General features: G+C 46.9%; 1 protein-coding gene across 1 annotated transcript in view; it reads left to right on the plus strand.

Annotated features, from left to right (window-relative positions):
- PDPR (pyruvate dehydrogenase phosphatase regulatory subunit) overlaps positions 1–26,829 on the plus strand; it is a 62,552-nt gene that overhangs the window by 13,908 nt on the left and 21,815 nt on the right. The window contains 13 exon segments of the mRNA XM_063797351.1: positions 125–258; positions 1,652–1,733; positions 1,827–1,990; positions 3,292–3,327; positions 3,330–3,412; positions 5,022–5,170; positions 11,800–11,924; positions 15,183–15,338; positions 15,500–15,633; positions 16,456–16,604; positions 17,361–17,473; positions 19,076–19,170; positions 21,398–21,487. Coding sequence (XP_063653421.1) covers positions 125–258; positions 1,652–1,733; positions 1,827–1,990; positions 3,292–3,327; positions 3,330–3,412; positions 5,022–5,170; positions 11,800–11,924; positions 15,183–15,338; positions 15,500–15,633; positions 16,456–16,604; positions 17,361–17,473; positions 19,076–19,170; positions 21,398–21,487 — 1,510 coding nt within the window.

Genomic DNA, 26,829 nt, shown 5'->3' on the forward strand with positions numbered 1-26,829 from the left:
TGAGCCACTGGGCCCAGCTTGTTTCCATCTTTTGGTATTAGAAACAGTATTAAATGAGAAACCCTGACCTCGTATTCACAGATGACGTCAATCTACCTAATAGCATTTTGCATCCATCCTGCAGGCTGGCTGCTGGCTCTACCAGGTTCTGTGCTGGCATCCTGAGCACTGCCAGGCACTTGACCATTGAGCAGAAGATGGCAGACTACTCAAACAAACCCTACCATCAGTTAGAGCAAGAATCAGGGATCCAAACAGGTAAGCAAGTGTCTTCCATTTATTGCTTTGCCTGTCCCTGAGATTGTTATATTCATTTCTGTATTTGGTCCTCTGCCAGGTGTGCCTGCTGCTTTGGTAATTAAAACTTGGGTTGGCCGGGCATGGTGGTTCACGCCTGTAATCCCAGCACTTTGGGAGGCCGAGGCAGGTGGATCACGAGGTCAGGAGATAGAGACCATCCTGGCTAACATGGTGAAACCCCGTCTCTACTAAGAAATTAAGAAAATATGTAAATTATCCTTACTGTACTTCTTTTGAAAATAAGATACCAAATTGCTTCAACTCTTTCTTCATAAGAATTAAGAGTCATCGTATTTTAGGAGAATTGTCATTGGCCCAAGTGTAATTATGGTTCTATATCAGGTGTGTTGATTACAGACAACAGGAATTGACTCTGGCCAACTTGGAGCTTGTTGGGAGGAGCTTGGGCCTGTGGAGTTGGCAGGAGGCTGCCAGCTGGAGGCAGCCTGGAAGCCAGGATGTGGGGACTGCACCGCAGGCAGTCCCTCAGCCAGAACAGGAGCAGCCTGGCCTGGCTGATGCTGCCCTTGAGATGGTGACCTCTAGCCATTCACCTACGTGCTCAAGACCGACTGTTCCAGGAGGGTCTGATTGGATAAGCTTAGGTCACATGCCCACTGTTTGGCTATACTGGGGAAGAAGAAGGGAGAATCTGACCCTTGGTAGCTGATGTTATTGTGAGTGGCCTTTGCTAAGGATTACACTCCCCCAAGACTAGGAGGAGAAAGGGTGAAACTGCCTAAAAGGTGGGAAGAATAGGGATGGTCGAATCCCTGCCCAAAACTGTCTTTTTTTTTTTCTTTTTTTTTTTTTAAAGACAAAGTCTCACTCTGTTGCCCAGGCTAGAGTGCAGTGGTGCAATTTTGACCCACTGCAACCTCCACCTCCTGGGTTCAAGCAATTCTCCTGCCTCAGCCTCCCCGGTAGCTGGAATTACATGTGCACACCACTGTACCTGGCTAATTTTGTATTTTTAGTAGAGACAGGGTTTCACCATGCTGGCCAGGCTGGTCTCAAACAACTGACCTCAGATGATCCGCCCCCCTCAGCCTCCCAAAGTGCTGCGATTACAAGCATGAGCCACTACACCTGGCCTAGAATCTCATTTGATCCTCACAACCTCACAAAACTGTGAGCTGAGAATGTTTGGTCAGGGCATGGAGCCTTAGTGCATCTGAAGTTCTTAAAATTTTGCAAAGAAGCTCAGAGAAGCTGATTTACCTGCCCAAGGATATTGAGTGGCAGTCCCAGGATTCATCACAGGTCTTCTAACCTATAATCTAGTGGATTTTCCACTCTCCTGTCCTACATTTGGTCTGATCTGTCTCATTTGGGCTCATTTTTCTTACAGGTTACACAAGGACAGGCTCAATCTTTCTGGCCCAAACTCAGGACCGTCTGATCTCCCTGAAGCGCATCAACGCAGGGCTGAAGTACGTAAGAGTCTAGAAGCGTGTCCTGACTTTACCACACTGGCCTCTGCCAAAGAGCCTGTGAATGTCATTGTCCCTTGTGTTCTGTGGCAGCGTTATAGGTATCCCTTCTGAGATCATCTCCCCCAAGAAAGTGGCCGAGCTTCACCATCTCCTCAACATGCACGACCTGGTGGGGGCCATGCATGTTCCCGAGGATGCAGTGGTGTCTTCCGCTGACGTGGCTCTTGCCCTGGCAAGTGCTGCCTCCCAAAATGGTGAGCAGGTTTTTGCATTTTCTTAAGATAGGTTAGCAGGGAAGACATTACCTAAGGAAGTGTCTCACAGTAGGAAGGGACACCAACTCAAGTTTGGAAAGATTATCCTCTTTGGGGTACTCAGCCTCCATTTTGAACACTTATAATTTTATTTATCTGTTAATGAGTGTTTTCCCTCAGGGCCACATTTTTAAAGTTCTAAAGAACTGCTTTTAGTGCTAATTAATGCCCGTTTTTTGGAGACGGAGCTTCACTCTTTTCGCCCAGGCTGGTGTGCAGTGGCACAATCTTGGCTCACTGCAACCTTCGCCTCCTGGGTTCATGTGATCCTCCTGCTTCAGCCTCCCGAGTAGGTGGGACTACAGGCGTGCGCCACTACACCCGGCTAATTTTTTTGTGTATTTTTAGTAGAGACGGGGTTTCGCCATATTGGCCAGGCTGGTCTTGAACTCCTGACCTCAGATGATCCACCTGCCTCGGCCTCCCTAAGTGCTGGGATTACAAGCGTGAGCCACTGTGCCCTGCCAATTAATGCCCTTTGGACTTAAGGTAATATTTTCCCCCACAGGACTTGAGAAGCTCAAGGTGAAAACACACCTTGGAAGTTTAATCCACACCTGAAATCATGAGCCCAGTTGCATTGAATGAGGGGAAGACTTAACTAGTGTCCAGGGTATCATATCCATGGTATGAGCAGGTTAGCACTTAAGGCGCACTATTTACATCCTCTCCTCTCTGCTCCATAGTTTATGATTCCAGGAATTTAATTATTGTGTTCCAAAGTCTGTTTTTAAACTGACTTGCTATTTTCAATCTTGAACAAGGCCCATTTACATAGTCTCAGGATGTGATTCTAGGGTTTTGTGTTTTTTTTTAAATGAAAGCATTGAGCTGGGCGTGGTGTCTCATGCCTGTAATCCCAGCACTTTGGGAGGCCAAGGCAGGCGGATCACCTGAGGCCAGGAGTTCAAGACCAGGCTGACCAACATGGTAAAACCCCATCTCTATTAAAAATACAAAAATTAGCCGGGCATGGTGGTGCATGCCTGTAATCCCAGCTACTTGAGAGGCTGAAGCAGGAGAATTGCTTGAACCCAGGAGGCAGAGAGCGAGCCAAGATCACACCACTACCCTCCACCCTTGGCGACAAAGCAAGACTCCGTCTCAAAAATAAAATAAAAAAATAAATTAAAGCATTGACTTGACTTTGTCAGTGTTTCTTCTGGGTGGAGAACCTGCTGCACATGCCTTCATTCTGGAACATCAGATGAAGCACCAACTCTTTCTTTACCTTGGAACAGGTGTTCAGATCTATGACCGGACATCTGTTCTTCATGTAATGGTCAAAAAAGTCAAGTTACTGGAGTGGGGACTGATAAAGGACAGATTGAATGCCAGTATTTTGTCAACTGTGCTGGCCAGGTAGATCAGCACCAACACTGCTTTTCTTATTTAACGTTTGTCTCCAAGATTTTTTTGGTGTAGAGAAGTAAGATTAGTATTGTGATTGGTTATACAGATATCAGTAACTATGCTGTTTCTTGTAGTGTATTCTAAATCAGAAACCTACACTTAGTCTGCAAATAGAAGCCTGTGTGACCTTGTCCTTCCTCCACACTGGGTTGATGGGTGCTATCCTGGTCAGGAAGGCCAGCAAATGGTCAGGCATTGACGTGAATCCTTGGCGCTGGGTCTTGGTGTTACATTTCATTCTACAACCTAGCAAATAACATATTAGGCTATTTTATTGTGTCAGGAATGTGGACACTAATTTCCAGGACACTGCTTCTTTTAAAGCAGATTGGCTCTTGCCTTCCATGCTATGATCCCGAAGTGAACTAAGAAATACTTTTGCCATGTGAAGTTCATTTAGTGATTGCTATTTGGGGTTTGTAGCTGAGCCCAGGCGTTTTATCAAAAGGACCTCCTTTGGTTCCCATGAGCTCCTTTGACTAGCTGGTAAATATCTCTTCCTTTGATCTCAAAGTAATTTTTATGTCTTAAAAAATGTAGTATTGCTCCCCATCCAAATAATTGAACTAAAGCAGGCTGACTTCCCACACCTGACACTGTAGCAAGAGCACACATAAGCCACTTGGAATTAATCTCAAGAGGCTGAACTTGCTCATTTTTATTTCTGTTCCTCTTCCCACCCACAAATCAACCTGTCCATTTGTAGTGGGCATACGAGCTGGGTCTGTCCAACGAGGAGCCGGTTAGTATCCCGCTACATGCCTGCGAACACTTCTACCTCCTGACTCGCCCCTTGGAGACCCCTCTGCAGAGCAGCACACCAAGTGAGGACTTGCACTTTTTAAAAAAATCTTGTTTCTTTGCCAGTGTCCTGTCCTCTGAAAAGGAAAACTTTCTGCTAAGGACAGACTGTGTCTGAAAGAGTCTTTCATTTCTAGAGCATGTTACAGGGAGGTGGACCCAATTCTGACTTTTCTTTATTAACTCTTTATGAAAGGATGGCCAAAATTTCCATTAATACATTTTTTTGTTTTTGTTTTTTGTTTTGCAAGCTAATTTTAGTTCTAAACAGAGGTCATTGAGAATATTTGGACTGTCTTGTTGACTTTTTAACTTGAATGCTATGGATAGTAGAAATGTCATAGGTAAACGATAGACTTAGGTGGGTTCGTGGTTCCAAGCACTGTAGGAGAGGGTTCTCACATCCTTTTGACGGTCTTCATGCCTAGAATGGGCTCTGCAATCCCCCTTTCCGTTAAACTTTCGCTTGGCACAGTGGGAGTTACGTGGTTTGCTTGTGGGGACTAGTCAAAGCTTCTAGGTAAGGGATAATCAGAGAAACAGTCTCCACTGAAAGGCCAAATGGGAGGATCTTCCCCCGTGACCTCAAAAGGTATTTTAAAGCTAATGAATGCCTGTGTTCATTGAATGTTCTTTCATTAATAAAGCCATTAATGGGTGTTTTTGTTTGGTTGTTCTGTCCATTTAGAAAGCTGACTTGCCTCTAAACCCTTGTTTTTTCTTCCACTCCCCACTCCATGTCATTTCTCCACCTCAGCTATTGTGGATGCTGATGGAAGAATTTATATTCGGAACTGGCAGGGTGGCATCCTGTCTGGGGGCTTTGAGAAGAACCCGAAACCAGTTTTCACTGAGGGCAAGAACCAGCTGGAGATTCAGAATCTACAGGGGACTGGGATCACTTTGGTATGTGAACTGCATCATAACCGTAGTGCCTTATATTTGTTTAAGATGTTATATTTTTCAAAGTATTTTGAAGAATAGTTCCTTGTTTAATGTTTATAACATCGCCATGAGGTACAACAGTGGTTACAGAGGGTGAGTTTGCCTGGTCTGAGGATGGAGTTACTAGGTAGCAGATTCAGGGGACTAAAATCTTAGTTAATGGACATTTGCCTTATTCTTTTTTAATTTTATTCTTAGTTTTACTTTTTTTTTTATTTCTTGAGACGGAGCCTTGCTCTGTGCTCAGACTGGAGTGCAGTTGCATAATTATAGCTCACTGCAGCCCCGAACTCCTGGTCTCATAGCTTTTTTTTTTTTTTTTTGGTAGAGACATGGTCTCGCCATGTTGCCCAGGTTGATCTCGAACTCCGAGGCTCAAGTGATCCCTTTCACCTTGGCCTCCCAAAGTGCTAAGATTACAGACATGAGCCACTTTGCCTAGCCCTTTGTGTGTGTGTGTTTAGTCATCTCTATCATTTTGTGTGTGTGTGAGATGGCGTCTTGCCCTGTCACCTAGGCTGGAGTGCAGTGGCATGATCATAGCTCACTGTAGCCTCAAATTCGTGAGCTCAAGCGATCCTGCCACATCAGCCTCCCAAGTAGCTGGGACTACAGGTGCTTGCCACCATGCCTAGCTAATGTTTAAATTTTTTGTTGAGATGGGGTCTCGCTGTGTTGCCCAGGCTGGTCTCGAACTCTTGGGCTCAGTCAGTCCTCCTGCCTCAGCTTCCCAAAGTGCTGTGATTACGGGCATGAGCCATGATACCCAGCTGCTTTTTTTTTTTTTTTTTTTTTTTTTTTTGAGATGAAGTCTCGCTCTGTTGCCCAGGCTGGAGTGCAGTGGTGTGATCTCGGCTCACTGCAACCTCTGCCTCCCTGGTTCAAGTGATTCTCCTGCCTCAGCCTCCAGAGTAGGTGGTAGGTGGGATTACAAGCACCTGCCACCACTCCCGACTAATTTTTGTATTTTTAGTAGAGACAGGGTTTCACCATGTTGATCAGGCTGGTCTTGAACTCCTGACCTCAGGTGATCCGCCTGCCTCAGCCTCCCAAAGTGCTGGGATTACAAGCATGAGCCACTGCGTCTGGCCTTTTTTTTTTTTTTTTTTTTTTTGAGATAAGAGTCTTGCTCTGTCGCCCAGACTGGAGTGCAGTGGCACAATCTCGGCTCACTCCAACCTCCACCTCCTAGGTTCAAGTGATTCTCATGCCTCAGCCTCCTGAGTAGCTGGGATTACAGGCGTGCATCAACATGTCCAGCTAGTTTATGTATTTTTAGTAGAGACAGGGTTTTACCACGTTGGCCAGGCTGGTCTTGAAATCCTGGCCTCAAGTGATCTGCCTGCCTTGGTCTCCCAAAGTGCTGGGAGTAAAGGTGTGAGCCACTGTGCCCAGCTCTGCTTCTTTTTTTTGTGTTTTTTTTTTTTTGAGATGGAGTTTCACTCTTGTTGCCCAGGCTCGAGTGCAATGTTGCGATCTCGGCTCACCGCAACCTCTGCCTCCCGGGTTCAAGTGATTCTCCTGCCTCAGCCTCCTGAGTAGCTGGGATTACAGACATGCGCCACCACGCCTGGCTAATTTTGTATTTTTAGTAGAGACAGGGTTTCTCCATGTTGGTCAGGCTGGTCTTGAACTCCTGACCTCAGGAGATCTGCCCGCCTCGGCCTCCCAAAGTGCTGGGATTACAGACATGAGCCACCACGCCCGGCCCCTGCTTATTCTTTATTCACCTAAAATTATTGCTCAGATTTTAGGTTTTAGGAGGAGACTTCTTTCAGTAGGACTTCATATAAAATTGAGGAGTTCTTTAGAAAACAGAATTGTTTTGTTTTGTTTTTCAGAATTGTTTTGTTAGTGTAGTATTTTATTAAATTTTAAAATAATTTTATTTGTTTATTTATGTATCCATTCATTCATTTTGAGATGGAGTCTTGCTCTGTTGCCCAGGCTGGAGTGCAGTGGTGTGATCTTAGCTCACTGCATCCTCCGCCTCCTGGATTCAAGCAATTCTCCTGCCTCAGCCTCCCAGGTAGCTGGAATTACAGGCGCCCACCACAATGCAGAGCCAATTTTTGTGTTTTTAGTAGAGATGGGGTTTCACTATTTGGCCAGGCTGGTCTTGAACTCCTGACCTCAAGCGATCCACCTGCCTCGGCCTCCCAAAGTGCTGGGATTACAGGCATGAGCCACCGCACCTGGCTTTTAAGGCCTGTAATCCCAGCACTTTGGGAAGCCGAGGCGGGCGGATCGCCTGAGGTCAGGAGTTCAAGACCAGCCTGGCCAACATGGCAAAAACCCGTCTCTACTAAAAATATAAAAATTAGCTGGATGTGGTGGCGCGCACCTGTAATGCCAGCTACCTGGGAGGCTGAGGCAGGAGAATTGCTGGAACCCGGGAGGCAGAGGCTGCAGTGGGCTGAGATCGCACCACTGCACTCCAGCCTGGGTGACAGAGCGAGACTCCATCTCAAAAAATAATAATAATAATAATAATAATAATGTAGTTACCTAGTTCCAAATTTAAAAAGATGAAAGAGTCTCTAATGAAGAATTTCCCTCTGACCCTTGATAGGCTTTCTTTTTTTAATAAATTCTTATGGAAAATTTCAAACTTTTAAAAGTGGATAGAAGCTGGGCACAGTGGCTTACACCTGTAATTCCATCATTTTGGGAGGCCAAGATGGGAGGATCACTGGAGCCCAGGAAGTGAAGACCAGCCTGGGCAACATGGCGAGACTGGAGACTATGTGTCTACTAAACAAACCTGGCGAGAGTAGTGTGATGAGCCCCCATGTACCCATTATCCAGCTCTGGTCTGGTTTCATCTTTTTCTGCTGTCCACTGGATTATGCCCTGATGGTAGATTTCCTTTAAAGCAGGGTGAAAGTCTGTCTTTTGCAGCCATTCCAATGCAGAACATTGCCTTTTTTTTTTTTTCCTGAGATGGAGTTTCACTCTATTGCCCAGGCTGGAGTGCAGTGTCACGATCTCTGCTCACTTCCACCTCCACCTCTCAGATTCAAGCGATTTTTCTGCCTCAGCTTCTCAAGTAGCTGGGATTACAGGCTTCCACCATCACGACTGGCTAATTTTTGTATTTTTAGTAGAGACGAGGCTTCGCCATTTTGGCCATAGTGCTCTTGAACTCCTGACCTCAGGTGATCTGCCCACCTTGGCCTCCCAAAGTGCTGGGGTTACAGACGCAAGCCACCATGCCCAGCTCAGAACATCACCTTTTATTAAAATCTCTGTGGCCGCCATTTAAGAGCTTTTCCACTCACACTGGTCCCTTCAAGATTATTATCTGTAGATAGGTTTTACTTGCTGTTCTCTGCTGCTTTCCTTTCTAACCAGTATCTTTTTTCTCAGTCTTTATACCAAGTATTTTGCAGCTATATCCTGTAATTCTACCAAGGTTTCTGCTTTGTAATAAATGGCCCAGTTGGCTCGTCTTTAAAAAAATCTCTTCCAGCCGGGCGCAGTGGTTCACACCTATAATCCTAGCACTTTGGGAGGCCAAGGCAGGCAGATCACTTGAGGTCAAGAGTTCGAAACTAGTGTGGCCATCATGGTGAAACCCCATCTCTACTAAAAATACAAAAAATTAGCTGGGCATGGTGGTGCGCGCCTGTAATCCGAGCTAATTGGCAGGCTGAGGCAAGAGGATCGCTTGAACCTGGGAGGCAGAGTTTGCAGAGAGCTGAGATCGTGCCACCGCACTCCAGCTGGGGCGACAGAGTGAGACTCCATCTCAAAAAAAAAAAAAAAAAAGAAAATTCAAGAGGTTTTCTGAAAGGGGAGAGTGTAAAAAAGTAGAGGGGTTGAAAGTGGTTTAATTCCTTAAAGGTGAGAACTCTATTTGGTTTTGTTGTCATTGCTCAGAGCCTCTGTTGAGTTCCCTTCTGAGGAGGATGCCAGAATTAGAGACTCTGGAGATCATGAAGTTGCTGAACTGCCCAGAGACCTTCGCACCAGACATGAGGTGCATCATGGGCGAGTCTCCTGCAGTGCAGGGCTACTTTGTCCTGGCAGGAATGAACTCTGCTGGCCTTTCATTTGGTGGAGGAGCCGGAAAGTAAGTCTTTCTCACTCAAAGTCAGCTGTGAACATAAGTCAACTTGCTGGGTCTCTTCCCTTCTAGAATTACTTGTTATTAACATGGCGTGTGGTATATTTAATCTAGTATGTTAAGACTAATAAGAAGATACATGTAATTTTGGAGTTGTCCCCTTCTAAGTATGAGAGGCTCCCCATGTTCCAGAAATGTCATCGGGCAAAATGTTTTTGCAACTCATCTTTTGGAGTTAGCCACAGATCCTGTGGGATATTCTTTTATATTTTTTCAATTGTAACAAATATTGGTCATTTGAGTGTGTATTTGAGTTTGGTAGCCAAGTATGTTGATTGAGGTAGGTATTTGAACTAGGTAATACACGGTTTGTTTGTTTTTTTAGACAGTCTTGCTCTGTCACCCAGGCTGGAATGCAGTGACATGATCTCAGCTCACTGCAACCTCCACCTCCTGGGTTCAGGCTATTCTCCTACCTCAGCCTCCTGAGTAGCTGGGATTAGAGGCATGTGCCAGCACACCTGGCTAATTTTTCTATTTTTAGTAGAGACAGGGTTTCACCATGTTAGCCAGGCTGGTCTTGAACTCCTGACTTCAAGTGATCCACCCACCTTGGCCTCCCAAAGTGCTAGGATTACAGGCATGAGCCACCGTGCCCGGCCACAAGTTTTTGTTTAAAAATTAGACACTAGGCCGGGCGCGGTGGCTCACGCTTGTAATCCCAGCACTTTGGGAGGCCGAGGTGGGCGGATCACAAGGTCACGAGATTGAGACCACTCTGGCTAACACAGTGAAACCCCATCTCTACTAAAAATACAATAACAAAATTAGCCGGGTGTTGTGGCGGGTGCCTGTGGTCCCAGCTACTCGGGAGGCTGAGACAGGAGAATGGCGTGAACCTGGGAGGCAGAGCTTGCAGTGAGCCAAGATTGCGCCACTGCACTCCAGCCTGGGCGACAGAGCGAGACTCTATCTCAATAAAAATAATAATAATAAAATAAAATAAGACACTAATGAACATTAAATAAGCCAGTCACAAAAGGACAAATACTGTGTGGTTCCACTTATATGAAGTTGCTAGAGTTGTCAGATCATAGAGACAGAAAGTACAATGGTGGTTGCCAGAGGCGGGGGAGGGGAGCTATTCTTGAATGAGCACAGAGTTCCAGAAATGCAAGAGGAGAAGAGTTCTAGGATGGATGGTGGTGAAGGTTACACCGCAGTGTGAATGTACCCACTGCCACTGAACTGATACTTACAAATGGGTAAGATGGTAGCCACGATGAAAAGTTTATTTTAAATTTATGAGACCAGTTCTCTTGAGTGATTTGTAGAATGGCTCTGAAAACAATTACAGAAGAGGAGTTACAAAAATGTTTGGAGCAAAGGAGATGTGGTCACATAACTGTATAATCTTGAGGTGACAGAAAAAAACCCATTGGATATTTAGAGTATATTTGTATGTGTTTTAGTCTTATTTCTTCATAGATGAGGCTTATAACTTTTTTTGAAACAAGATCTTACTCTCACCCAGGCTGGAGTGCAGTGGCACCATCATAGCTCACTGCAGCCACAAGTTCCTGGGCTCAAGGGATCATCCCGCATCAGACTCCAGAAGAGCTAGAACTAACTACAGGCATGTGCCACCATACCCAGCTCTTTTTTTTTTTTTTTTTTGAAACGAAGTTTTGCTCTTGTTGCCCAGGCTGGAGTGCAATGGCACAATCTCGGCTCACCGCAACCTCTGCCTCCTGGGTTCAAGTGATTCTCCTGCCTCAGCCTCCCGAGTAGCTGGGATTACAGGCATGTGCCACCACGCCGGCTAATTTTTTTTTGTTTGTTTGTTTGTTTTTGTTTTTTGAGATGGAGTTTCGCTCTTGTTGCCCAGGCTGGAGTGCAATGGCGTGATCTAGGCTTACTGCAACCTCTGCCTCCCAGGTTCAAGCAATTCTTCCTCAGCCTCCGTAGTAGCTGGGATTACAGGCGTGTGCCACCACACCGGCTAATTTTGTATTTTTAATAGAGACAGGGTTTCTCCACATTGGTCAGGCTTGTTTCGAACTCCTGACCTCAGGTGATCCGTCTGCCTCGGCCTCCCAAAGTGCTGGGATTACAGGTGTGAGCCACCTGGCTCACTTTGAAACTTTTCTTTTTTTGGTAGAGACGGGGTCTTACTATGTTGTCCAAGCTGGTCTCAAACTCCTGACTTCAAGCAATCCCCTGCCTCAGCCTCCCAAAGTTCTGGGATTACAGGCATCAGCCAATGTGTCTGGCTGGCTTCTATGTTAAATGCCTCCTAGGGAATCTTATCATCTGGGGTAAAATCCTCATAGTAGTCTTTTGAGAGCAGTACACAGACCCATGTTCGTTTCTTCCAGAAAAGTTAAGGAATGTGCCCAAAACTATTAAGCTGGTCTGTGGCAATTTAGGATCTTTTGATTCCGTTAGTTCTCGATTTGTAGAATATTAATTTTCTCAAATCTCACACCTGAGCCCCAACACGTGCCCTCTGTCTATATAGGTACCTTGCCGAATGGATGGTACATGGTTATCCCTCAGAAAACGTTTGGGAATTGGACCTGAAACGTTTTGGAGCCCTCCAGAGCAGCCGCACCTTTCTGCGCCACCGGGTCATGGAAGTCATGCGTAAGTGAAGCTTTATCGCAGTTGCTCCTAGTTGCAGGTATCTTCTTGGTGGCCCGTGTTGTCATTCAGAAGGAGCAAAGTTTTCCTCAGTTCTTTAACAAGTGCTTTGAGTTGGACATTTGATTTGACTGTTTCAGGCCTGAGTTAAGGGGCTTTATGCTCCTCATGATATATATGTAACATTTTCTTTAGTGCATCGGACCTTGTTTCCTTCTGAGAACAAGAAAGTAGAATAGGAGTTACAGTTGGTACATAGCAGCTTCATAAATATTCTAAGCAATGCCTTCTTCCCGGTCTGCCTTGAGAGACCGTATGTCGAAGTGCGTGCTTTCTGCAGTCTGCCTTGAGAGACCCTGTGTCGAAGTGCGTGCTTTCTGCAGTCTGCCTTGAGAGACCCTGTGTCGAAGTGAATGCTTTCTCACTCCCACTTAGTTTTTGAGAAAATGCTTTCTCACTCCCCACTTAGTGTTTTCTTTCCAAGTCAGAGAATTTGCCGAGTTATTCTCAGAGCTTCAGGCTTCCGTGAGTGACTTTGACCATTAATCCACCCTACGGCAGCAAGATTGGGAACCACTTCCCATATAAATACAAAACATACATTCCTGCTCTCACTCCCGTGTTCTCGCCCTGCTTCAACTTTGAAGGATTGGCCACTTCATCTTAATTTGTTATTCTACCTTGATCTCTGATTTATTTTCTAGGAAGCCCTTAGAAAGCTTTTGTATCAGGAATTGAACCAAACCACGTGGGTTCAAGTTGTAATTTCATTTTCCTGTACTGAGGAGCTGTTCTCAGACTTTGCCAAATGGTATCTAAATATTTTGGGCATACTTATGCTCAGGACTAAGTTTCTGTGTTGGCTGTGACCACCATTCTTGGTTACAAGTAAACTGTTAGTTTGGTAGTTGAACAACATTGTTGGTGAGGACTCTGGATGGCCTTTAATGCCTGAGTGCTCGCTTTTGGCCTGGGAAGAGGATGTACATCCATGGAGATGAAGGACCTAACAGCAATATGTTTAACCGCTAAGGTTCTTTAATTTTAGCAAATATTTTGGTTAAAATGTTGAACTTGGCTGGGTGTGGTGGCTCATGCCTGTAATCCCAGCACTTTGGGACGCTGAGGGAGGTAGGTCACTTGAGGTCAGGAGTTTGAGACCAGCCTAGGCAACGTAGTGAAACCCTGTCTCTACTAAAACCAAAACCAAAAAATTAGCCATGCCTAGTGGCACACACCTGAAGTCCCAGCTACTTGGGAGGCTGAGGTAGGCGAATCACCTGAGCTGGGGAAGTTGAGGCTGCAGTGAGCCATGATGGTGCCACTGTGTACTCCAGCCTGGGCAGTGGGACTGAGACCCTGTCTCAAAAAAATAAAATAAAAAATCTAAGTTTTTTGTTTTAAAGTTGAACGATTATAAGCCTAAATTTCCCCACCCATAGTTACTTTGGAACCTGTACAAATCATAATTGAGCTTGAGCTTCTCCTTGGTGATATGACACTTTTGGTAGCCAATTCTCATGAAATAGAATTGGCAGGCACGTAGAAAATGGGGAAGGTGCCAGGCGCAGTGGCTCACGCCTGTATTCCCAGCACGTTGGGAGGCTGAGGCAGGCGGATCACTTGAGGTCAGGAGGTCTGGCCTGACCAACATGGCGAAACCCTGTCTCTACTAAAAATACAAAAATTTAGCCACATGTGGTGGTATGTGCCTGTGATCCCAGCTACTTGGCAGGCTGAGGCAGGACAATCACTTGAACCCGGGAGACGGAGGTTGCAGTGAGCCAAGATCGCACCACTGCGCTCTAGCCTGGGTGATAGAGAGGGATTCCATCTCAACAAAAAATAAAAAAAAAAAATAGAAAAGAAAATGGGGAAGGGGAAGATAGAACCTAAAGTACCAGGAGATGGAGAGATTGTCACCATGCAGAGAACCCCACCTGGCTTCCTTTTCCTGTCTCCCAGCCTCCCCAAGCCTTGATGTGCCTTTTGTTTGGGATGGTGTGAGATCAGGGACCACAGATCACACTCTTCTGGCTTTTTTAACTTATTGCTGTTGAAGATTAGACATTAAGGGAAATGAAATTTTTTTTTTTTCCGAGACAGTCTTGCTCTATTGCCCAGGCTGGAGTGCCGTGGCGTGATTTCGGCTCACTGCAACCTCTGCCTCCTGGGTTCAAGCAATTCTCCTGCCTCAGCCTCCCGAGTAGCTGGGATTACAGGTGCCTGCCACCATGCCTGGCTAATTTATGTATTTTTAGTAGAGACGGGGTTTCACCACATTGGTCAGGCTGATCTCGAACTCCTGACCTCGTGATCCGCCCACCTCGACCTCTCAAAGTGCTGGGTTTACAGACGTGAGCCACCACACCCGGCCTAAGAGAAATGAATTCTGACCCTAGGTTTGTTGTGTGAATAATGTCATTGGTACAATGCAATGTAACTTCTCAGATTTCAGAGCCACCTAATCAAGCTACAATATGTACCCTTTCACTTCAGAAGTGACTTAATTATCAGGGAGGAAATGTCTGTAACAGGTCTGAGATCCTAACACAGGCACAATGAAGAATCGAATGCCATTTTTTCACGTTTTGTTACCACCTGTGTCCCACTTAGTAACCTTGTTCTCTGCTATGAAGCTTAGTAAGGTTTAGGACCCTGACCTTTCTGCCATCATTTCTACCTACTAATGTGGAATGCTGAATGTGAATACAGGCCGAGTCATGCCGTGACACGTAGCTCCAGGGAGGGACGATAGCAGCTTGGCAGGATTGTCTTTCCTTCTGGAGCATGCCTGATACACTGGGTAATTTTGAAAATTAGACTACATTAGCTTGGAAATTGGGCCGGGCAGAGTGGCTCACGCCTGTAATCCCAGCACTTCGGGAGGCCGGGGCGGGCAGATCACCTGAGGTCAGGAGTTTGAGACCAGCCTGACCAACATGGAGAAACCCTGTCTCTACTAAAAATACAAAAATTAGTGTGGCACGGTGGCACGTGCCTGTAATCCCAGCTACTCGGGAGGCTGAGGCAGGAGAATCGCTTAAACCCAGGAGGCGGAGGTTGCAATAAGCCAAGATTGTGCCACTGCACTCCAGCCTGGACAACAAGAGCAAAACTCCGTCTTAAAAAAAAAAAACAAACTACGTTAGCCTGGAAAGCTCTTTTGAATAGAAACAACTCCAGAGTCTAGTGGATATTGGCTACTCAGGTCTAGAATCTGTGTCTTGGGCTTTGATAGACTACTCGTGTCTTTTCTAGCTTTGATGTATGATCTGAAGGTTCCCCGCTGGGACTTCCAGACCGGTAGGCAGTTACGCACCTCTCCTCTCTACGACCGGCTGGATGCACAGGGAGCCAGGTGGATGGAGAAACATGGATTTGAGAGGCCAAAGTACTTTGTTCCCCCTGACAAGGGTAAGAAGTCACATTCTCATTTTTGCTCCTTTTTTTTTTTTGTCCTGGGAATTAATAAAACGTATTTTCAAATGCATAGGCTAGAATGTGTTCACAGAAGAAAAAGAACCACGTGGACTACACTAAACTCTACAGGGCCTTGTGATTTTTCCATTCCGTAGACCTCCTGGCATTGGAGCAGAGCAAGACTTTCTATAAGCCAGATTGGTTTGACATCGTGGAGTCTGAAGTCAAGTGCTGTAAGGAAGCTGTGTGTGTCATTGACATGTCCTCTTTCACAAAGTTTGAGATAACAGTAAGTATTTGGGAACCAAAGTAATAGATTAGGAAACTTTGCATATTTATTGAATGCCTTTTGTTTTTCATCTTCAAAACTGATTCCTGACTGGGTGCAGTGGGTCATGCCTGTATTCCCAGCACTTTGGGAGGCCAAGGGGGCGTGGATCACCTGAGGTCAGGAGTTCCAGAGCAGCCTGGCCAAGATGGTGAAACCCCGTTTCTACTAAAAATACAAAAATTAAGGCCAGGAGTGGTGGCTCATGCCTGTAATCCCAGCAGTTTGGGAGGCCGAGACGGGTAGATCACCTGAGATCAGGAGTTCAAGACCAGCCTGGCCAACATGGCGAAACCATCTCTACCAAAAATACAAAAAATTAACCAGGCATGGTGGTGGGCACTTGTAATCCCAGCTACTCGGGAGGCAGGAGAATCGCATGAACTCATGAGGTGGAGGTTGCAGTGAGCTGAGATTGCGCCACTGCACTCAGCCTGGGCAACAGTGAGACTCCATCTCAAAAAAAAAAAAAAAAAAAACAAAAACAAAACACTGATTTCTTAAGAATTCTGGTATATTTTAGTGTTTCATCTGTATTGTGACATTTTTCTGAAATTTTAGCTCCTTGTTTCAGGTTTTTAATTTGCTAGAGAGGCCTGTTTATCATAAGAATCAATAGCTAGCGTTCCCTGGAGCTTCTTGCAGTGGAGTAGGTCTGCAAATGTTGTCACATGGGAACTGGCTGATTGAATTTTCTCAATGAGGTTCATTGCTGGTGGGGCCATGTGGCCCAGCCAGGTGCTCTCACGCTCACTCTCTCTGTTTCATTCCCTAACCCTGCAGTCCACTGGGGATCAGGCATTAGAAGTTCTACAGTACCTCTTCTCCAATGACCTGGATGTGCCTGTGGGCCACATTGTGCATACTGGCATGCTCAACGAGGGTGGAGGATATGAAAATGACTGCAGCATAGCGCGACTGAACAAGCGCAGGTGAGACGAGCTGCCGTCCCGCTCTGCTCCCTCCAACATGTTGATTCCTCAGGGGTACTGTAGCAGAGGCTCTCAGGCGCTTCTCCAGGAACCATAAATCCCAGGGACTAAGAATCATTACATGAAATCAAAGCCAGTTTATTAGCAGTCCTAAACAAAAGAAATCACCAGGAGGAAAAGAAAAAAAAGCCCACCAGATTATGTACCCTACTGGGAGAAGATGCCTTGTCTTTTTTCTTTTTTTTGAGACAGGGTCTCACTTTGTTACCCAGGCTGGAGTGCAGTGTTGCAATCATGGATCCCTGCAGCCTCGACCTCCTGGGCTCAAGTGATCCTCCCACCTCAGCTTTCCAGGTAGCTGGGACCACAGGTACACGCCACCACACCCAGCCAGTTTTTGTATATTTTGTAGAGATAGGGTTTTGCCACATTGCCCAGGCTGATCTTGAACACCTGAGCTCAAGCAATCTGCCCACCTTGGCCTCCAAAGTGCTGGGATTACAGGCGTGAGCCACTATGCCCAGCCGATGTCTTAACGTTAGTAAATCTGTATAATTTCTTGGCATTAACAGGAAGCCAGAATTCTGTTTTGTTATTAGGTGGTGTATCCTAGAATGGTGCTACTGGCCTTCTGTGAAAGCTAAGAAATCATTTCCTAGTACTTGCCTCATTGCTTTGAAACCAAATAAGATTTGATTGCTTCCTGATCCTTTTGCTGCTACCTGGTTTTGATTATTTTGGGGTCTCACTTTTCAGTTTCTTCATGATCTCTCCAACCGACCAGCAGGTCCACTGCTGGGCCTGGCTTAAGAAACACATGCCGAAAGACAGCAACCTGCTCCTGGAGGACGTCACCTGGAAGTACACAGGTACGGGGGTTCGGGCTCTGCCACGTCGAAAAGGCCAGCAGATGCAGATGTGTCCACGTTTGCCTTCTTTACATTTGACTCTCAAAAATGAACATTAGAGTTAGCATAAAAGAGGCTCTCTGGTCATAGAAAATTGATCTCTAGGGGATGCGGTGGCTGACACCTGAAATCCCAGCACTTTGGAGGCCGAGGTGGGAGGATCACTAGGTCAGGAGTTCGAGACCAACCTGGACTATATGGTGAAACCCCGTCTCTACTAGAAATACAAAAATTAGCTGGGCGTGGTGGCACACGCCTGTAATCCCAACTATTTGGGAGGCTAAGGCAGGAGAATCACTTGAACTCGGGAGGCAGAGGTTGCAGTGAGCCCAGATCGCACCACTGCACTCCAGCCTAGGCGAGTGAGACTCCATCTCAAAAAAAAAAAGAAAAGAAAATTGAGGGCTGGACACAGTGGCTTACACTTGTAATCCCAGCACTTTGGGAGGCTGAGGCGGGCGGATCATGAGGTCAGGAGTTCGAGACCAGCCTGGCCAACATGGTGAAACCCCATCTCTACTAAAAATACAAAAATTAGCTGGACATGGTGGTGCATGCCTGTAGTCCCAGCTACTCATGAGGCTGAAGCAGGAGAATCGCTTGAATCTGGGAGGCAGAGGTTGCAGTGAGCCAAGATCATGCCATTGCACCTCCACCTCCTGGGTTCAAGTGATTCTTCTGCCTCAGCCTACCAAGTAGCTGGGATTACAGGCGCCCGCCACCACGCCGGGCTAATTTCTGTATTTTTAGTAGAGATGGGGTTTCACCATGTTGGCCAGGCTGGTCTTGAACTCTTGACCTCGTGATCCACCTGCTTCGGCCTCCCAAAGTGCTGGGATTACAGGCATGAGCCACCACGCCCAGCCCCAGTGAGTACCTAATTTTTAAGGATGACTTGGTTGCCTGATTTTCTGAACCTCAGCAGTCTTGGCTTAACCCCTCCCACCTTCCCACCTAACTGATCTTGCCCCTTGGCCCCACCAGCGTTTGCTCTCCCAGGCTCTCATTCTCAATTCCTTGTAGTAGCAAATATGATATACGTCCTGCTCCTGGATTGGGATACTACAGAATGTTACTGAACAAAAGTCATGTTCTAGCTTGTCTTAGGATGGATGACATGTAATTAGCACAAGCTGATGTCACAAACACTGGTGTCCAGAATAATGCTTTCCTTATCTAGTAAGCATTAGGATATGTTTGAAGTGGATTTAGCTTCTCTGAATTTAAAGTCTGTATAGTTTTTGGTTGGGCAGATATCCACCGGGTACTGATTTGGAGTTGGGGCTTCTTCCATCACATAGCCTTGCTGGGAAAAGGAGGAGTACAGGAATTGTGTGGGGTGGTTATGGCCAGCCCTGCTGCGTTCAGCAGGCCCTGTTGGCAGAGGTGTATTCGCCAGAATCAGGGTGCTTAGCATCCATCCTTGGAGTGTCTAAGCAAAGGGACATATTCCTGGTCTATGCACCCAGGCCTGGCTATAGCTGAGCAAGTCTACAGTAGACCTTTCCCATTGGCTTAGCTGTTCAGAAGGAGAGCTGGACATCTCTTGTTCTTTTCCATTAGCCCTCAATCTGATTGGCCCTCGAGCTGCGGATGTGCTGTCTGAGTTGTCCTATGCCCCTATGACTCCAGACCACTTCCCAAGCCTCTTTTGCAAGGTGAGTGCTGATAAAGTTCTGTTTCTTAAATGGGCAGAGAATGTGTCTTTCATAGCGGTGGCAGGTACATATCCTTACTATGGTGTTAACACCCACAAAGAGTGTCTTGGCTGGGTGAGGTGGCACATGCCTGTAATCCTAGCACTTTGGGAGGCCGAGGCAGGTGGATCACCCAAAGTCAGGAGTTTGAGACCAGCCTGGCCAACATGGTGAGACCCTGTCTCTGTTAAAAATACAAAAATTAGCTGGGTATGGTCTCACGCACCTATAATCCCAGCTACTTGGGAGGCTGAGGCACAGGAATCGCTTGAACTCTGGAGGCAGAGGTTGCAGTGAGCCGAGAACACGCCACTGCACTCCACCTGGGTGACACAGTGAGACTCTGTCTCAAATAAAAGAGTGTGCTGGCCAGGTGCAGTGGCTCACACCTGTAATCCCAGCACTTTGGGATTACATCTTATATTTATAAATAAATATAAAAATACGAAAATTAGCTGGGTGTGGTGGCGCATGCCTGTGGTCCCAGCTACTCGGGAGGCTGAGGCAGGAGAATGACTTGAACCTGGGAGGCAGATGTTGCAGTGAGCCGAGATTGCACCATTGCACTCCAGGCTGGTGACAGAGCAAGACTCTGTCTCAAAAAAAAAAAAAAAAAAAAGTGCTGCCCTTCATTAGGAAAGAAGGGACTGAGTATATTTATTTATTTATTTATTTATTTTGAGACAGAGTTTCACTCTTGTTGCACAGACTGGCGTGCAATGGTGCGATCTCGGCTCACTGCAACCTCCACTTCCCGGGTTCAGGCGATTCTCCTGTTTCAGCCTCCCGAGTAGCTGGGATTACAAGCGCCCGCCACCATGCCCAGCTAACTTTTTGTATTTTTAGTAGAGACAGGGTTTCACCATGTTGGCCAGGCTGGTCTTGAACTCCTGACCTCAGGTGAACCACCCACCTCAGCCTCCCAAAGTGCTGGGATTACAGGTGTGAGCCACTGCGCCCGGCCTTATTTGTTTATTTTTTACACTCCAAGCTTTCTTTATTTAATAAGCATTACGATATCTTTGAAGTGGATTTAGCTTCTCTAAATGTAAAGTCTGTATGCTTTTTGGTTTCTGTAGCACTGGATTAAAATTTGAAGTTACAGGATTATGACACAAAAATGCCTTTCGAAGTTAGGTCCCTTCTCTCCGTGCAGTGTGGCCTCTTTTCTGTACACAGAGTAACTTCTGTGTCTGTGGCATCTTCAGGGAAGAAATGGCGTAGGTGAATCTCTGAACTTCCTACATAATTTTCTTTCCTATAAGTGGCAACCACAGCTGAGTGAAACAAACTGTAACCGAATGAAAGCAATGACAACGGAATCCTCCCCAGGAAGCTGCTGATTAGAGAGGGCCAAATGGACAGACATCTTGGCCACCTGTAACGAGCAACTTCCAGGCGGTTACTGATGGAGACTCTTTGAAGTTCACCCAAAGTGGGATCCATGTACAAATTGTTTCACAGTTTTCCTTCTTCTCCGAGGCAAAGTGAAAGCAACAGAAAACTCTCCACTGTTAGCTATCAGTGGACCCCTCCCAGCGTTTGCTCTGCTGCTTGGAGGAGTGACCCATACGCTCAACACCTGGCGAGTGCTGCATCCTGTCAGCCTCCTGTGGAAGCGGTTCACTTCGGTGCTGTCCAGGACTTTCCACTTTCCTTTATAGGAGCAGTGATTGCGTCAGTGGCCGCCGTTAGGGAACTGAGCTGCTATGTAACATGTTCTGAGAATCAGAAGCCCATCTTTGACCCCAGGATAGCAGATTAATTATGTCTGTGGGCATCGGGCATCATCTTTTGTATGGCAGGTGGCCAGGGTTTGTCTGCCGATTCCCCCAGAGAAGACACTCGCCTTGTCATCATTGTGCCTGCTACCCTCGACTAACACAAGGACCTGGCAAAGAGGAATATTTTGTGCTTGTCAAGTACTTTCCTCCACTCTCTACCATCAGCTTGGCTAAAACTCCTGAGATGGTAACAGTAGCAAGCAGAGATGTCACATAGGCAGTTCTCCATTCTCGGTGCCTCAGGACCTGGAAGTTAACCACTTTCGGGATGAAATTCTTGCCTTGACATCTGTCTCCCTCAACAGTAAACAGAGGGTGCAGCACTAATGAAAGGTTTCCCCAGGCGTCCCTCCCTTGACAAGCAACGTGAGTGCCCAGGCTGACTGCTGCCTTTGTCCCTGCAGGAGATGAGCGTGGGCTATGCAAATGGGATCTGGGTGATGAGCATGACGCACACAGGAGAGCCAGGATTCATGCTCTACATCCCCATAGAGGTGAGAGGGCCCCCTCCGCTCCCCTCCCCCACTGTGGGGTGCCAGTGCTCCCAGCAGTGCATTCACCAGCACTGGCAGGTTTGGAGAGCTGTATCTAATTGGGCCTTGGGAACTGAGGTAGGCTGCATTGAAGAGATTTGACCATTTTTAACTAAGTTATATGAGTTTTTTTGAATAGGTGATACATTTAAAAAGTATTTGGCACCATCTCATCTGTTCTCACCAACTGTCACCAATAATATTAGTATTACTTTTATATGTCATTTCAGATTTGTATGCATATTGCAAGCAAATTCATAATGAATTTTTTTTTTTTTGAGACAGGGTCTCACTCTTTTGCCCAGGGTGGAGTGCAATGGCATGACCGTGGCTCACTGCAGCCTCGACCTCTTGGGCTCAAGCCACCCTCCCACCTCCGCCTCCCGAGTAGCTGGGACTGTAGGCATGTGCCACCATGCCTGGCTAATTTTTGTATTTTTGTGTAGAGACAGGTTTTGCCATGTTGCTCAGGCTGGTGTCAAACTCCTGACCTCAGGTGATACACCCACCTTGTCCTCCCAAAGTGCTGGGATTATAGGTGTGAGCCATCATACCCAGCCAAGCCCCCTTTTTAAAAACAGAAATGGAATCATACTGCTATTCTTCATCCTGTTTTTTTTTTCACTTCACAATTTTTTTTTTAATTGAGACAGAGTCTCACTCTGTCACCTAGGGTGGAGTGTAGTGGCATAATCTCAGTTCACTGCAACCTTCGCCTCCCAGGTTCAAGTGATTGTCCTTCTTCAGCCTCCCAAGTAGCTGGGATTACAGGTGCACGCCACCACGCCTGGCTAATTTTTGTATTTTTAGTACAGATGGGGCTTCACCATGTTGCCCAGGCTTGTCTCCAACTCCTGACCTCAAGTGGTCCACACACCTCAGCCTCCCAAAGTGCTGGGATTACAGGCGTGAGCCACTGTGCCTGGCCCCAGGTAATTTTTGAGTAGTTTTTTTTTTTTTTTTTAAGTATTTGTACTTTTGAGAATCTCATAGGTTAACATGTTTACAACAATCTCTTCATCTTGTCTTCTAAATCAGCCCCTTCTATTCCAGTTCCAGGAATAGTCAACCACGCCAGAAACCTGGGACTCACCTGGTCTCCCCACTCGCCTCTCCCTCCACCTCCTGCTCATTACCCAGCCTCACAGGGCTGTCTCCTCAGTGCCTCTCCTCTGTTCGGACCTCACTGTCCCCACCACTGCTGCTGTGGCAGAGAGGGTTGTCAGCCCTGACTTCGAGAACAATCTCTTACTGATTTTCCTGCTTCTCATGTCATCCCCCCTCCCTCTGCAGGGTTGTCTTTTTAAAACAGGGGAGGTCACTTTACTCACTGCCTTGAAACCCTCAAGGGACTCCCCTTTGTTGTGAGACAAAGCTCTCAGTCCATAGCCTGGCCAGCCAGGGTCTCCAGGGTGTGGCAGGCCACGCTGCCCCAGGGCTCCGGCCTGCACTGCGTGTGATGTGGGTCCTGCAGCCGAGTGCGTGCTCCCCATCCACAGCTGGATCTCACCTCGAATCCTGCTTTCCAGTCACACTGAGGTTTCCCACTCCCATATTTGCTCACTAAAATGCATCCTGGCAGCCTTCCCCTGTGCTTGTGGAAAGTCGCGAATTGAGGATCACATGAACCCCCACTCCCCCAAGTTGTCCTGACAGAGACCTCCTGTCTTTCATTTGATTGATTGATTGAGACGGAGTTTCATTCTTCTTGCTTAGGCTGCTGGAGTGCAGTGGCAAGATCTCGGCTCACCACAACCTCCGCCTCCCAGGTTCAAGCAATTCTGCCTCAGCCTCCTGAGTAGCTGGGATAACAGGCATGCGCCACCATGCCTGGCTAATTTTGTATTTTTAGTAGAGACGAGGTTTCACTATGGTGGTCATTGGTCAGGCTGGTCTCGAACTCCTGACCTCAGGTGATCCACCCACCTCAGCCTCCCAAAGTGCTGGGATTACAGGCGTGAGCCACGGCGCCTGGCCCCTCCTGTGTTTCAAAAGCTCAGCCCAAGACCACCATCATCCCACAGTGGAGCCTTTCCTTCCCCAAGAGAATGGCCCCTTTGGGGTCCTCACACACCCGTTTCTGATGTGTCTTTATTTGGTTATCTGCCTTGCTCGTTCTGTAAGTCCCTCTGAGAAAGACTCGAATTCTCCCAAACTCCAACACCTCACGTGGTGTTTGGTGTTTAACAGATGATTAAATGAATGGGCAAAAAGTGGAGGGCAAAATCTTTAAAATTGTCTTTTAAGATTTAAGGATTTTAGGCCAGGTGCGGTGGCTCACACCTGTAATCCCAGCACTTTGGAATGCTGAGGCGGGTGGATCATCTGAGGTTGGGAATTCGAGACCAGCCTGACCAACATGGAGAAACCTTGTCTCTACTAAAAATACAAAATTAGGCGTGATAGCGCATGCCTATAATCCCAGCTTCGCGGGAGGCTGAGGCAGGACAATCGCTTGAACTCGGGAGGTGGAGGTTGCAGTGAGCCGAGATCATGCCATTGCACTCCAGCCTGGGCAACAAGAGTGAAACTCTGTCTCAAAAAGAAAAAAAGATTTAAGGATTTTAAATGTTTGATTTTTTTTTCTTTTTGAGATAGAGTCTTGCTTTGTCACCAGGCTGGAGTGTAGTGGCGTGATCTCGGCTCACTGCAACCTCTGACTCCCTGGTTCAAGGGATTCTCCCGCCTCAGCCTCCCGAGTAGCTGGGATTACAGGCACACGCCACCACGCCCAGCTAATTTTTTGTATTTTTAGTAGATACGGGGTTTCACCATGTTGGCCAGGATGGTCTCGATCTCCTGACCTTATGATCTGCCCACCTCAGCCTCCCAAAGTGCTGGGATTACAGGCGTGAGCCACCGCGCCCAGCCTGAAAAATTTTAAGTGATTGTTTGCCGACTTTACAACAGGACGATGTTGTTGTTCACAGGCCAGTAGGTGGCGCTGTGGCACGTGATCTGAGCCTCCTGGATTCACACAACTGTTTATGTGGAGAACCCAGTGCCGGGACCCATTAGCACCCCAGTCAGGCTATGCGTCTCCCTCCCAAGGGTGCTCACCTGGTGTGGCCTCCATGGCACAGGGGGAGTGAGATGAGGCTCCTTTAGTACACCCTCCCTTGAGAAGAACGACGTGTGCTTACCCTCCAGTGGCTTGTTCTCATGAAAGGCTCCACAGTTAGGGACCTTCAGATGCTTAGATCTGGGGTGTCACCTGACTCAAGCCCCTCAGAATCCCAGATTGTTGTGGTGGGTCAAGGGCATGGGGCTTTGGGTTTACTGGCCTGGGTCTGAATGCCAGCATTGCCTCTTCCTTGGTGTATATGACCTTGGGTGGTTACCTTTCCTAGGCCTCTGTTTACTTGTTTTAAAATGGACAGTGATGCCTACTTTATAGGGTTGTTATGAAACTCAAGTAATGAATATAAAATACTTGACCCAGACTGGCATGGTGGTTCATGCCTGTAATCCCAACACTGGGAGGCCAAGGTGGGAGGATCGCTTGAGCCCAGGAGTTCAAGACCAGCCTGGGCAACTTAGGGAGACCCCGTCTCTACCAAAAATCAAAAAATTAGCCAGGTAGAGTGGTATGTGCCTATAGTCCCAGTTTCCCGGGAGGCTGAGGTGAAAGGATCGCTTCAGCCCAGAAGTTCAAGACTGCAATGAGCCATGATCGTGCCACTGCACTCCAGCCTGGGTAACAGATCAAGGCCCTGTCTCAAAAAATAATTAATTAAATACTTGACCCATTGCACGATCTTTCCATGCACGACAGCTGCTCTTCTATTATTCTTCCAGGATGAACTGCACAGCCTGCCCCCTTGGGTTTCCAGGTTGTGGGAGATGAGCAAAACTGAATGACCTCAGTAGGCCAAGAGCAAAGGATGTGGGTCCAGACCTGGTGGCCAGTTGCTTGTGACAGGAGCTGGGCTGGAGTCCCCAAGTGCCACTAGTGCTGACATCTTTTAACTGTGTTCATCCTCAAGGTTCATCCATGGGTCAGAATTTCCTTTTTAAGGCTGAAGAATATTCTGTTGTATCTTTTTTTCTTCTCCATTCATCCCTCGGTGGACACTTGTGTTACTTCCATGTTTTAGCCATTGTGGATAGTGCTGCTGTGAACACAGATGGACAAATACCCCCGAGACCTTGCTTTCAGTTCTTTTGGGGATATACTCAGAAGTGAAATTTCTAGTCTGGGTGCATTGGCTCACGCCTCTAATCCCACCACTTTAGGAGGCCAAGGCGGGTGGATACCTGGGGCCAGGAGTTCGAGACCAGCCTGGCCAACATGGTGAAATCCCATCACTACTAAACATACAAAAATTAGCCGGGTGTGATGGCAGGTGCTTGTAATCCCAGCTACTCAGGAGGCTGAGGCAGGAGAATCGCTTTGAACCCAGAAGGCAGAGGAGCTAAGATCGTACCACTCCACTCCAGCCTGAGCAACAAGAGTGAAACTCTGTCTCAAAAAAAAAAAGAAATTTCTGGATCATATGGTAATTCTATTTTTTTTTTGTTTTTTTAAGACGGAGTCTCACTCTTGTCACCAGGCTGGAGTGCAGTGGTGCGATATTGGCTCACTGCAACCTCTGCCTCCTGGGTTCAAGCAATTCTCCTGCCTCAGCCTCCCGAGTAGCTGGGACTACAGGTGTGCACCACCACACCCAGCTAATTTTTGTATTTTTAGTACAGATGGGGTTTCACCGTGTTGGCCCAGATGGTCTCAATCTCTTGACCTTGTGATCCGCCCACCTCAGCCTCCCAAAGTGCTGGGATTACAGGCATGAGCCACCAGGCCCGGCCGATAATTCTATTTTTTATGTTTATTTTTTAGAAACAGAGTTTCACACTGTCACTCAGGCTGGAGTGCAGTGGTATGATCATAACTCACTGCAGCCTTGAACTCCTGGGCTCAAGTGATCCTCCTTCCTCAGCCTCCTGAGTAGCTGGGACTACAGATGTGATGCTACCATGCCTGACTTTTTATTTTTTGTAGAGATGGGTTCTTGCTATGTTGCCTAGACTGGTCTCGAACTCCTGGTTTCAAGCGATCCTCCTGCCTCAGCCTCTCAAAGTGTTGGGATTACAGGTGTGAGCCACCACAGCCAGCGTCATTCTATTTGTAATTTTTTGAGGAACTTCCATAGTGTTTTCTACATTAGCGGTACCATTTTACATTCTCACCAACAATGCACAAGGATTTCAATTTCTCCACATCCTCACCAACATTTGCTCTTTTCTTGTTTTTATTTTTAATAGGAGCTCTCCTAATGGGTGTGAGGTGATATCTCATTATGGTT

This window comes from Pan troglodytes, chromosome 18, assembly GCF_028858775.2.
Source record: "Pan troglodytes isolate AG18354 chromosome 18, NHGRI_mPanTro3-v2.0_pri, whole genome shotgun sequence".
NCBI lineage: Eukaryota > Metazoa > Chordata > Mammalia > Primates > Hominidae > Pan > Pan troglodytes.